General features: G+C 46.9%; 2 protein-coding genes across 4 annotated transcripts in view; both read right to left on the reverse strand.

Annotated features, from left to right (window-relative positions):
• The window catches only part of NECAP1 (NECAP endocytosis associated 1), a 150,182-nt gene that overhangs the window by 122,357 nt on the left and 15,335 nt on the right, over positions 1 to 12,490 (reverse strand). The gene's annotated exons all lie outside the window — the stretch shown is intronic.
• Positions 1,593 to 10,521, reverse strand: CLEC4A (C-type lectin domain family 4 member A). 3 transcript variants are annotated; one of them, XM_057429137.1, is made up of 6 exons: positions 9,287 to 10,521; positions 6,084 to 6,197; positions 4,296 to 4,388; positions 3,253 to 3,404; positions 2,920 to 3,038; positions 1,593 to 2,209 (listed from the first exon to the last, which is right to left on the reverse strand). In XM_057429137.1, the coding sequence occupies exons 1-6, from the start codon at positions 9,351 to 9,353 to the stop codon at positions 2,065 to 2,067; spliced, it is 690 nt and encodes a 229-aa protein (XP_057285120.1). In that variant the 5' UTR covers positions 9,354 to 10,521; the 3' UTR covers positions 1,593 to 2,064. The 3 variants fall into 3 exon arrangements, with proteins under 3 accessions (XP_057285120.1, XP_057285114.1, XP_057285105.1); XM_057429131.1 differs by lacking the exon at positions 6,084 to 6,197 and having other exon boundaries at positions 9,287 to 10,520; XM_057429122.1 differs by lacking the exon at positions 4,296 to 4,388 and having other exon boundaries at positions 3,253 to 3,397; positions 6,074 to 6,197; positions 9,287 to 10,520.

A 12,490-nucleotide genomic window follows, 5' to 3' on the forward strand; every position in this document is an offset into this window, starting at 1 on the left:
CTCATGCTCTGCCAGGGAGCAGGGGAAGCCAGGAGGAAGCAGAGACAGGACACCCAAACTAACCAAAGAGATATTCCATACCACAGCACATCATGCCCACTGTATAAACTGGGGGCAGTTACCTGGAAGGGCTAGATCACTGCTAGGGTCTGGCTGGGTATTGCTTGGTGAGCGGTTGTATTCTCTTCCCTTGCTATTTCCCTTATCATTATTATTACTGGTGGTAGCAGCAGTGATTTGTGTTATACCTTAGTTACTGGACTGATCTTATCTCAACCCATAGGAGTTACATTCTTTTGACTCTCCTCCCCATCCCTCTGGGAGCAGTGGGAGGAAGGGGGCAGAGTGAGCCAGCAGCTGCGCGGTTCTGGGTTGCCGGCTGGGCTTAAATCATGACAGACATGAAGGCAATTCAATAGGCAACGCACCTGTGGAAGGGACCTTATGTGCAGCAGCCCTGCCCTTTCCTGCCCCTTCTGCAGCATGGTTTGGCCTGGGCAGGTAGGTCCTTACAGGAACCACTGGGCTTTAGCTTCCCAGGAAGGCTGCTGCATCAGGTAAGCTTGGGATCAGCTCCAAGTTGGGAAGAAAGATTTCTTCCTCGAGGTGACACTGAAGGCCCCGGTCATTTTGCTGCTGGGGACAGCTCCTGACACTTGGTTGGAGAATGGCCTGACCTTGGTGAGACTCCTGGCACAAGCTCCTGTTACTTTCTGGAGCAAGGCTTTCCACCATGGAAACAAATCATAGAATCATATAATGGTTTAGGTTGGAAGGGACCTTAAAGTTCAACCCCAATACTCATAATACCCCTAGAACTGGTTTTCTATAGCCAGTCCCCTCCACAGCTTTGGCTGTTTGCAATGGAACTGTGTAGCCAGGTTCTCTCTGAGGGATTTACTGTCATTGGGTGGGTGCAACTTCTGCTGCAGTAGTTGCATAAGGCTGTACCCTGTCACAGCAACATCTTTTGATTCTGGTCCTGCCCAAACAAAACCCCTACATACTGTGGGAGGAGATAAGGTCCCCATAGTGCTTATAAGGAAGTGGCTGGGGAAGGCAGTGTGGATTGCTCCTCCCATGGGAGTACATCTAGAGGAGGGTCACAAAGACGGTCAGAGGGTTGGAGCACCTCTCCTGTAAAGAGGGGCTGAGAGAGTTGGAGTTCTTCTGCCTGGAGAAGAGAAGGCTCCATGAAGACCCTGTAGCACCCTTCCAGTAGCTAAAGGGGCCTACAGGAAATCTGGAGGGGGACTTTTTACAGGGCATGTGGGGACAGGACAAGGAGGATTGGCTTTATGCTGAAAAAGGCGGGATTTAGATCAGATGTTAGGCAGAAATTCTTCCCCGTGAGGGTGGTGAGGCACTGGCAGGGGTTGCCCAGAGAAGCTGTGGCTGCCCCATCCCTGGCAGTGTTCAAGGCCAGGCTGGACAGGGCTTGGAGCAACCTGGTCTAGTGGAAGGTGTCCCTGCCTGTGGAAGGGGGTTAGAACTGGGTGAGATTTAAGATCCCTTCCAACCCAAACCATCCTGTGATTCTATGATTACACAAAACACCTGCATCTTAGTGAGGGAAAGAGAGAGATACACACTGCGCAGAGCCTTTTTCATTGGTCTGATACTGTATTTTCTCTTGCATAAGAATTCCGTAATTGTTCAGCAAAACCAGTGCAACTGGAGGTCATTCTCTGTGTGACTCAACAAAAAGCAGGTGCCTCTGCCCAAGGAGACAAAGGAAATTGCAGCTCTGAACATCTGTCTTACACTCCTGTGTCTTCTTCCTGGAGAACTCAATCTCTTTTCAGCCAGTGGTTGCTGGACCCACCCAGAGAGAAGAGGACATAAGAGCCCAGGACCTGCTCTGACGACCCTGAGCCTTCATGTATTCCCTGAGCTATTATATGCATTGGGGATGCTGGACACAGGGTAATATCACTTCCACTCACATCATCCCACCCAACACAGTGAAGACGAAGGCTCCAGAGTTCCCCACCCCTCCCAACACAGCCCTGTTACTAGCTCATTGCTCATCTCCCAGTTTTACTCAGGATCAGGGTATCTCCATCACACAATTATTGCTGCAGCTTCACAAATTCTATTATGATCGCTACATTGGATATCATTCCAGTTGTTGAGTGCTCTTGAAGTCCGATGGATTACAACGCACTTCTCATAATCTGGATTACTTGGTTCACCTTCACGCCAGAACCTGAGATAGAGACAGACATGTTACTCCCCAGCATACCCTGTAGAGCGCCGCTGGAAAAGGCCACAGTGGGATGCAAGACTTGGAGGGGAGAGAGAAAAATTCCAGGTGCTGATTCATGGGCAGAAGCAGTGCTCTTCCTCCCACTCAGCTATCCCGCTGGCATCAGTCTCATGTGGAAACTTGCCTTCTTCCTACAGCAAACACAACAGGCCCTGCCAGTCCTGATAGGGGAAGCTGTTCATCATTTCTTCACACCCAGCAGAGGCGTGTTTCTGCCTCCCTGGCAAGTTTGTCCTTCAGAAGAAGACACAGCAAGGACAGCTCAGCTGATCTCTCCATGTGCCCCATCATTTCCACAGCACCAGAGCACTGGCATGCTTATGTATATATATGTGCATAGGCGTGCTGGGAGCACTATGGAGGTCAGGCAAGGCGGGTCATCTCTGAAGGGTTCTTCCTACTAGTAAGATGCAGCTTCTTTTGTACCTATAGCATTGACAACCACATCACAGATAGTTAATTAATAGCCAATAACCAGCTTTGATAGGGCCATGTGGACCTAATGTCCTACACAGCCCTCTCTTGCTCCTCATGGACCTCTCATCAGGAGATGTACCAACTCTCATGTACGAACAGACACCCTCACATCTCTTCTACTTTCTCGCACTACAGAAGCCACACCAAACACTCTCCCATCTGGGAATACTCACGCTGCTGTCACATTAAATGGAGTCTGATCCACCCAGTGCCACTGGCCCATCTGTGCACTCAGACCAATGTAGTGATTGTCTCTTCTTGGAGGCTTTTTAACCTCCTTAGAGAGGAAATCCTGGAAATGAGGGAGAGTGCAATGTCCATGAGATACAGGACTGAGCAGAGGGAGGTGGCAGGAGTCCCTGTGAAGTGGGGCTGGTGGCAGAAGGGAGCTGGTGCACAGAGGACATCCATTCTCCCTCCCTTGCAGGACAAAGAGGGACTGAGTCCTCTCCCTTGCTGGCATTGCGGCTCTGGCTGCTGTGCCCCCCTCTCAGCCCTGCACATACCTGCTCTGCTTCGCTGTTGATCACCACCAGGTGAGAGCCCATCCCAGTGCAGTTCTGCTCGCTATCAGCCCAGGACATCATATCACCTGAGAGGTAGTAGCAGCTTCCTTCAAAGCGTTTCCAGCCCTTCGGGCAGCATGCCCAGCTCTTCTCTGTGGGGGGAGAAACCATAGAGGTGAATGCTAAGAACAAAAGAGATGGCAATTACAAGGATCTCTGTTCTCCAGTGACAGTCATAGAATCCCAGATTGGTTTGGGTTGGAAGGGACCTTAAAGCTCATCCAGTTGCAACCCCCTGCCTCAGGCAGGGACACCTTCCACTAGACCAGGTTGCTCCAAGCCCCATCCAACCTGGCCTTGAACACTGCCAGGGCAACTTCTCTGGGCAACCTGTTCCATCATCACCCCACCCTCACAATGAAGAATTTCTTCTTAATATCTAAAATCTCCCTTTTCAACTTAAACCCATTCCCCCTTGTTCTGACACTACAGTCCTTTGTAAAAAGTTCTCTCCACATTTCTTGTAGGCCACTTTTAAGTACTGGAAGGCTGCTCATGTTCTCCTTAAATCACTTATCCTGATAGAAAGTTCTTGAAAAAGCAAGGGTAGTACAGATATTTCTTGCCATTGCTTTGAGGCGTGACCAGTAAGCTTTGTGTACACAAATGCATAGTAATCCAGGCTTGACAAAGTCACTTTTAGTGATCTGGTTTGCCTTCTCCTTTTACATTAGGCCTTTAGACACAGGGAACAGGGGATATCGCTTCTTTCCCTGACTAGAGCTGCACTTTTATAATTGCTCCATTGTTAACCTTTCCTGTGCCGCCATACGCTGTCCCTTTTGTTGTGGCAGTGTTCACAGCCACACTGTCCTCCAGGCCATCATTAACATGTCCCTCTACTTTCCATAAGCTGTTAGCAGGAAATCCTTTTTCTCCCCACCTCTCTCCACAGGAGTCTGCCTCTGCGAAGTCTGCTCCCACTGCCACTTGCTGTCAGAGCAGACCCCAGCATTGACTATTCCTCTGCCAGCGCTACTGACCTTTGCCTCCTGGTGCTGCCGAATCACACGACCACTCCTTGAATTTCTGCTTAAAGGCTGGGGTCTGATCACTGCTATGGGAGAAGGGAGCGACTGGAAAGGGAGAGGAAAGGCAGCAGGATTACTCCTTCGTCCCACCTCCTCATACAGCGTTTCTGGGCTTCACTGTTGTTTTTCCATTTCCCCACCAAGCACTGCCCCAGCATCACCGCTCCCTGGGCTGTCTCTTTCTACTTCACAAGTGGTAACTGCCATCCTCTCAGCAAAGGGAAAAGGCATTTCTGCTCTCAGCATCCCACAGCTGCCCACAAGGACTCCTCCCTACCACACTGACAAGGACTAGCTGGGATGACCTGGCCAACAAAGCTAGAGAAGCCTGAGACCCACTTGAACAGCACCTGGTGGCCATAGCTGTTTGTCAACAGTCTGTCCCAGCCCCGAGCAGCTGACATCAGGTCCCCCTGGGATGCTGTGGAGCTGAAGGAGTGGGGTTGGTGGATCCCTGGTCCACAGCTCTGAGAAAACCGGCCCAAACAAGTGGTATGGCTGCCTTCCCAGCCAGAAAGAGACAATCTTCCATGTCAGAGAGCAGAAGGACCACTGGAAGGACATCACACTGAGATGATGAACAGGGTGGAATCGATTCCATCCAACCACAGGCATTTATATAATAGACATATGTATTACTTATCACACCCTGATCAGTTTCCAGTCAATATCCCTGAATGTTCGAGTTGGTGGTAAGTCCTTTGGGTTGTTGATGTGGCCTGCTGACACCTATCACACTAACTTCCAGGACTCAGGAACTAATGACAGCAAAAGGAAGGGCAGCAATTTATCCTTACAACATGCCTCTTCCAGAATCCATCATCTTTACTGACCATTTGTACAAACATGCCATGAATGATCTTTCATAGAAAATGGGAATGAAACAGTGGTCGCAATCTCCACAGACTCTGTGTGCAAGTGTAACTTCATGAATTACTCCAGTATACTGTAAGACTCCTGGAGGTGCCAGGACTGTGAAAAGCCATTTTTTCCATTAGGGCATGAAGTGTGTGCAAGCCCCTTAGAGAGCTCAAGTGCAGGTTCAGCTGCCTGTACACTTGTGCTGCCATCTCCATTTCTTCCTCACCCCTGTCATCAATGCAATTAAGGTCTTTCTTTGTGGTGTGAAGGTAGAGAATTGTTCCACAGTTCCAAATAGGCTCTGCAAGATGGGGATGTGCAATCATAGAAAAAATGATGATTGATCCTCGATCTGGGAACACTGAAGAGGCCTCAGGGTAAACAGTGGAAGGTTTAGGAGATATATGCAGACACAAGCAAAGTGAGACCTTACAGAAAGCCCAAAACCCTCTGAAATTCTGAAGATGGCCATGCTTTAACTAGTCTAGAGACCTCCAGAAGCTGCTTCCCACCTAACTCTGTCATTCTAAGAGGATGGGTATAACAGAACCATATGGCATAATGCTGTGGTAGTCCTCGCTCCTGCAAACCAAATATCTGGTTTGGCTGGTTTGTGTCGTGTTGCAACTGCACCCTTAAATCCCCAATGTTTAAGTAGTCAGGAAAGGTTTTGCTCCTAAACATACCTTTCAAATATTCAACATGCACGTTTTCTGAGTCCAAATGTTGGTTCTTGCATCCTTTCTCATGACAAAACAGTTCCCTAGTAAAAGCTGTCTCCCCCTTAGAAGATATTCCCCTCTGGACTCTGATTTCTTTGCTTTTCTCCAAGCACTTCCCCCTAGACCTCTCTCCCACAATCAGCTTACACATACTCACCAAGAACAGCAACAAGGGCAATGCACAGCAGGAGGAGCAGCAGTGAGATCAGCCAGGGGAGCCACAGGGGACATTTCTGGGGATGGTGCTGTTGCTTCTTTGTTTCAGGAGGTACTAGAAGTGAAGGAACACACCAAACACAACACCACAGTCAACTGTGCCTCAGTCAGTCCATATGGCAAGGGTGTGTAACTCAAGGGGGAGCTACTCCAAAAATATGCTATTTCAGTTCTGATGTGGAAGTTACACAGCATGGGAGAGGGGCAGACTGGGACAGAGCAGGGGACCTCTGTGGTTTCTGGAGTTCACAGTGTTCACAGCCCCAGACCACCTAATGAGCTAGGGATGTTAACTGCTGGAGTTGGGGAAGAGGTCTTCACAAAGCCTCAAAATCTGGACTGAAACCATGTCTCTCTAGACTAATCCCAAAGTTGCTGAATACAGCATTGCTCTGTCTATGATACTTGAGACGTTCACATGAAGATTTCATGCTTACTTCTCCCCAGAAAACTTTATGCCTGCTTCAGTTCCTTCGTAGCTTTTTGGACTTCCTGTGTAGAAGGTTGATGCAAGCCAAATGAGGACAGGAGATGAGAAATGTGCAAAGCTCTGATGCCACGGAATCACTGGAAGACTTAAAAAAACTGAAACACCCCACCACCCCCCCGCCCCTTCTATGCCTGCTTCCTGACCCATGGTTCACTGGTCTGCTGCAGTAAAAATAGGCTGTATGCCTGAGGAGAACAGAGGGCTGTGTCCAGCAGCCTCAGTAAAGTATCCTGCTCAGATTCAGACTTGCCAGGGCTTGACTTTTCTCTAGAGGGATACTGCTAGAACTGAAGAGGTTTTGGGAGCAGGCAGGAGGTCAAAGGGAAGGAAAAGCAAATACTTGTTAGGAGACTGGTCTAGGTTGTGGCAGGTACACAAGCCAGGAAAAGCAGGAAGATAAAGAAACAAGAGCACTCAGTGCAGGACAGGAGTAAATAACAATTAACAATAAGCTTTAGAGAGACCTCATTCATTGTTCAGCTTGAAACTCTTAAGTCTACCAGCGGCCACGTGTGCCTGCCACCCACGCCTAATAAGCAAGACTTCCAGAAACTTGCTGTTTGGGGAAGCCCTCTGACTGCTTCCCAAAGGCTTGGGGAAGATTGCTACAGCAGGGCAAAAAGCATCATCTTTCATCATCAGAAAACATTCAGAAACCTACAAGACCCAGATTTCCCTGGCCAAATCATATTTTTCTAGTCAGAGCTTTTGTCTGTGGGGAAAACAAGGACCCTGGTCATGATCTGGAGTCCAGCCACTTACTTCAGACAGTAGATCTGAGCAGTTCAAGTGATTTTTCAATGTGCTACATGTCTGTAGATTGACTGTTCATTCTGTGCACCCCTCACTCACACCCAGGTGGCAGAGAGAACACTGCAGTGTGTATGCACCTCACCAACACAACTGAAGTGCAGTAGATCTTTGCATACTCAGTGGGCTAATCTCCTTGCAAAATGCTTCCTATAGTTAGTCTGCATGCTTGCAATGTGTCCAGCATGATCACAGCACAACAAACCTGATAAGTTTATGCTGATTATTCAGCATGTAACTCCAACATCTCCTAGGCACATGTAACCCAGTTGGAAATACAGGAGCCCTAACTGCACTGTGGTGTGAAACTCCACCCTGTACTCTCTGCCATATCCTGCCACAGATTATATGTTGATTAGCTGCTACCTTCTCCTCTCTATCTTCCAATGACTGACAATTTCGGTATATCTAGAGCCCAACTGGAAGAGGCTACAAAATGGGAAAACCCAGGTATGCTTGGCCATTACCAACACGGAGTCTGCGTGGCCAGAATAAGCACTCAGAAGGACTACAGAGCAGCAAGACTCCCCCAGTCTTTCAACAGTTTTCAATCATAGCTCTCATGAGCATACCATGAAGCTGTGTGAGAGATATTAGCACCGCATGCAGTGGTACTGCTGGTGGTTTCTTTGAATTCAAAGCTACACACCCAAATCTATAGCGTGAGCAGCATCAGCAGCTCAAGGAAACATGGCTCAATAAGGTTCTTTGAAATAGGTCATAGCTCAATTAAGAACTTCCACCATCCCCAGCTCACCATGATGGAAATGCCAGCTGTAACCAGAACCAGCTCATCTTGGTGCACTGAAAACAGTGAACTTTCAAGTCAGTCAGGAGTATGTACATTCTTTGTTTCCATGACTCATGCCTCAGAGCAGGCAGGAAATATCCTGGAGCTGATGCCTGCTCTGTTTGGAATTATAAAACTAAGACAAAGTGGTAAATAGGCACGCTAATATCCTTAGTGGCAATAAACAATTATTTATTCATTTACACACACATACTTTAACCCCTCTGGAACCCGCTATTGTGTGGGGTCTTGTATCTAAGGGTGGAAGAAATGAGCCACACATGGAACATCTCTATGGGTTCCTGTGTGCGGCATAATGATTACAGAATACATACTGATCAGAACATGACTTAAATATGCACAAAGCCCAGAAAAGGCACCATTTTACAGCCAAGACTTTTAATAGCCATAAAAATTTGTTTGTTCAATGCATTAATTATTTTTCAGGAGTGGTAGACATCAAATCAGAGAACTGGATCTTTCCACAGATCTTAGATAATTCTTTCTCTCTATATTTTAGGGTGTTTTCTTCAAGCCCATTTTTCCTTGTAACTTCGGTTCTCTTTCTTCTCCAAGGACTCAGTTCTCAACCAAGAACAATGGATGATAGAAGTTTCTGCATTCAGTGCCACCTCTCACAAAGCTGCAGAGGACAACTGACTGCTCTACTATAAGAAGGCATGTTGGTTCTCTACTACTGCTCTTTTCATGGGAAGGAATCTGTAGCCTTACTCTCCCAGAGGAAAGAGCAGTAGCAGCCAGGGCTTGGGCTTATTTACTGTCATCTGCTGCCCCAGGAGCCACTCGACACTTGTGGAAGATCAGATTGTTTGCAATAAATCACAGTCTCTATTGGTACTCAGCATTTGTCCAAAAATTACTCTCTCATTCAAGACTACATAACATACAAAATTCCTCCAGTCTCCTGCTCATGTAGTGGTAAGCAACTAATTTTTATCAACCATTTGTCAAGATCAGGTATGAAGCAGAGTCGTAGAAATCAGTCTCTGTTCCCTGTTTTTCAGCCCCCTTCCCCTGAATAACCCATCCTTACCTTTGATCACTGCAGCTGGTGATGTATTGTGGAACTTCACCTCAGCATAAGTGATTTCTGATGCCATTTAATCACAGCGCAATCACTGGCCCTGTCCTTAGTTTTGCCACATAAATCGTGGGTGTTTTAGGTGCCTGGTTCCAGAGGGAGACACCAATAAGTTACTGAGCCTTTCCCATCTGCTCCTCCACCTTCTGTCTGTCAAAGAAGGCTGTGCTGAACACTGGAAGTACTGGTGATAACCTAAGAATTCCTGGGAATTCAAAAACGCTTTGTTTCTTAGCCCAGGACATCAGATCTGACAGTATGGAAACTTCTGAGAGAGAAAAGAAAAATGAGAAACTAACAACTGAAAAGGAAGTCACATTCTTACTTCCCCATGTCAGATTCTCAGCTGATAGGTTTCCTTTTTCAGATCTCTTAGTTTGTTTTTCTTTTTCCATCCTTCCTTTTTTAACTCTCTCCCCTTATCTTCATGACTTTCTTAGTCTGTTAGTAATTCTACCATTGCTCTTAGGTTTGCAGCTATGCCAGATCTTAGCCCAGTTTAAGCTGTGGCACATCCATGTATAAAATGCATTCTGCCCTCACTTATCATTTGCGGTTAAGATGTGTTTGCTACATCAAATATTGCATACTATGTCCCGTCCTGGGAAGTCAGCCCCAGTTGGCAATAGAACAAATCACAAAAGAGGAACTGCCTCAAAAGTGAGACTGGAGGATTTCAGCCTTAAACACAGGAATAGAAATAATCAGAAGTTTGATATATTCAAGAAGAAACAGAGAAGAATGTGGCCAGAGCTGGGGAGAAGAACAACAAAAGTAGGAAAAAAAGAAGTAAAATGGTGTTGCTGGTTTGAGAGGTTGTTGGGAAGAGCACACGCAGACGCCTTTCTACCACAACCTGTGGAAATTCAGAGCAGTGTTTGCTTCAGGGAGTCAGGCTCCATTTCTGAGGCTGAAAAGGGATAGTTTATATTTTTTTCTCCAACATTGTCTTTTATCTCCCCTTTCTGCTTTCTGGTAAAGGCCTCTGATATTACCTTGAGGAAAATGTCAGACTACTGCTTAGTCTGACTTCAAGCTGGGGCAGATGTTTAAAGGAGACATTTAAGGGAAATGGCTGCTGAGATGCACGCTGAATCAGAAAGGTGTCTGACAGAAAATGCCAGTGAGTCAGAACAGCCTGGAGAAAAATGATTCAGTCAGCAGATAGGCCTCAGGAATGACAAAACAGCTTTGGTTAGAAGGGTTCTTCAAGCTCACTCAGTTCCAATGCCCTGCCTCAGGCAGGGACACCTTCCACTGGACCAGATTGCTCCAAGCCCCGTCCAACCTGGCCTTGAACACTGCCAGGGATGGGGCAGCCACAGCTTCTCTGGGCAACCCCTGCCAGTGTCTCATCATCTTCATCATAAAGAACTTATTCCTTACAGGTAATCTAAATCTAGCTTCTTTCAGTTTAAAACCTATGCCCCTTGGCCTGTCACTACAGGTGGGGGTAAAAAATCTCTATCTTTCTTATAAGCCCCCTCTAAGTATTGAAAAGCTATGGTAATATCTCCAAAACAACCAGAAGGAAGGGGGAGAAAGCTTTGCTTGGTTAGTTTGCCTAGATGAAATTTCTTCCTTCCGGACTTGAGATGCTTGCAGGACATCCAGGGAGCTAGCACAGAGGGTACACAGGGCTGAGCTGGAGATGAGATAGGACAGTACAAGGAAGAATACGCATCAGACAATAGAGGAGAACAATGCGGCAGAAGGTAAGGGGCAAGGAAGGGAAGTAATGCATGTCTGTCACATTATGCAGAATCTGCCCCTGAATGGAACAAGGCATATGTAGCTGGATTTCTTTAGCAAGGGGCCTCCTCATGCCTCATGTGCACTGAGCTGGCTTCACTTCTCCTTTTTGTATTGTGTGCAAAGACAGTAATTTTTACAGAACAGTTACAGAACAGAAGCCTGCTCCCTTGAGAAGATGCATGCTGCCTGCTTTTCTTTCCAGCATCCTTCCGGCACTTTCTTTTGTCTTCAGGCTTGGCCTTCTCACAGGAATTAAGCTTCCCAAAGTGTTTGCTGAAACCTAGTTATGCTTCAAACTGAGATTTCAGTCAGAGCAATCTCCTGTGTGCTTCCTGCCTGTTCTGGCCAACCAAACCACAACAGGGGAAAAGGCTTACTTCCCTGCAGGGTTTCAAGCTTTCCATCATGAAGAAATACAGGAAACACAATCAGCAGATAGAGAACGAGTCACAGTGTATCTTCATGAGCTTTTTGCCACTGAAACATCTCCAAACACAGCTGAGGCATTTCAAATGCAAATTCAGGATCTAGCTGTTGATTTTATTAGAACACACTCGATTATGCTCAGACATCGGGAGACAGCTCAATTCTTTCATCTCAGCCATCAGACTTGTTGCTTGCTGTCAAAATTTGACCCTGAGTAATACCTCCATGGGATACAAATGCTGGGCCCTTGTGCAAGAACAGTGAGGTAATATTCCTAAGAGTAAAATTTGTGCTTTAAATTTCATACACACTGATGGCATGTAAATGGAGAACGGAGTCAGGCAGTTAGTTGTGGGGCTGAAAACGGGGAGAAAAAGTAAACCTTGCTTAAAAAAAAAATAAAAAATAAATAGAACCTCGCAGTTTATTTCCTTGCATTCCCCCTGCTGTTCCTCAGGTCCTCCTTTCCCCTTCCACCTGTGTTCTGCCCACCCCATGCAGAACACCCTTGTCCTCCCACAATACATGTATTTCCCCACAAATATCTTTCATCTAAACCCTACTTAGCACTACCAGGTAGCTCCCACTCTCTGAATTCCCACATACCTTACAAGCCCCAGCTCCTTCCTAGGACTTGTGTATTTGCTCAACACAACAGTCCTGTTTTCCCTTCCTCACGCTCCAGCTGCTGCCTTTAGTTGGCTGCTCTGCAAGCTGTGTGGGTACCATTTGGCTAGCTGACCCAAACAGAAAGCAGCAGAGGCACTGGCACTCTTTTTCCCCTACCTGTTGATGAAGTCTGGGTGAAGTAGTATCTGTGCAAGCCTTTCACCTCACAGTGAGTTTCACCCAATTTAGCAAGGAGGTCCATGTAACAGCAGGAGACAGCACCATTACACCCGCCTTCTTTCGAAAATCAAGCTGAAGCAGGTGAGTTAAAATTGAGCTCATAAGCAGAAAAGAGGGCTTGAATCC

This window comes from Pezoporus wallicus, unplaced genomic scaffold (genome assembly GCF_028554395.1).
Source record: "Pezoporus wallicus isolate ANWC-B61680 ecotype Strahan unplaced genomic scaffold, APGP_CSIRO_Pwel_v1 scaffold_3294, whole genome shotgun sequence".
Lineage (NCBI taxonomy): Eukaryota > Metazoa > Chordata > Aves > Psittaciformes > Psittacidae > Pezoporus > Pezoporus wallicus.

What these genes read in the sequence shown, in the direction of transcription:
- CLEC4A (XM_057429137.1), bottom strand. Translation starts at nt 9,353, where the DNA reads ATGGCATCAGAAATCACTTATGCTGAGGTGAAGTTCCACAATACATCA. An exon ending in TGCCCTTGTTGCTGTTCTTG is followed by an intron (nt 4,389 to 6,083) that starts GTGAGTATGTGT and finishes CTCCCTTTCCAG; the next exon opens with TCGCTCCCTTCTCCCATAGC. An exon ending in CCATTTAATGTGACAGCAGC is followed by an intron (nt 2,210 to 2,919) that starts GTGAGTATTCCC and finishes TCTCTATCTCAG; the next exon opens with GTTCTGGCGTGAAGGTGAAC.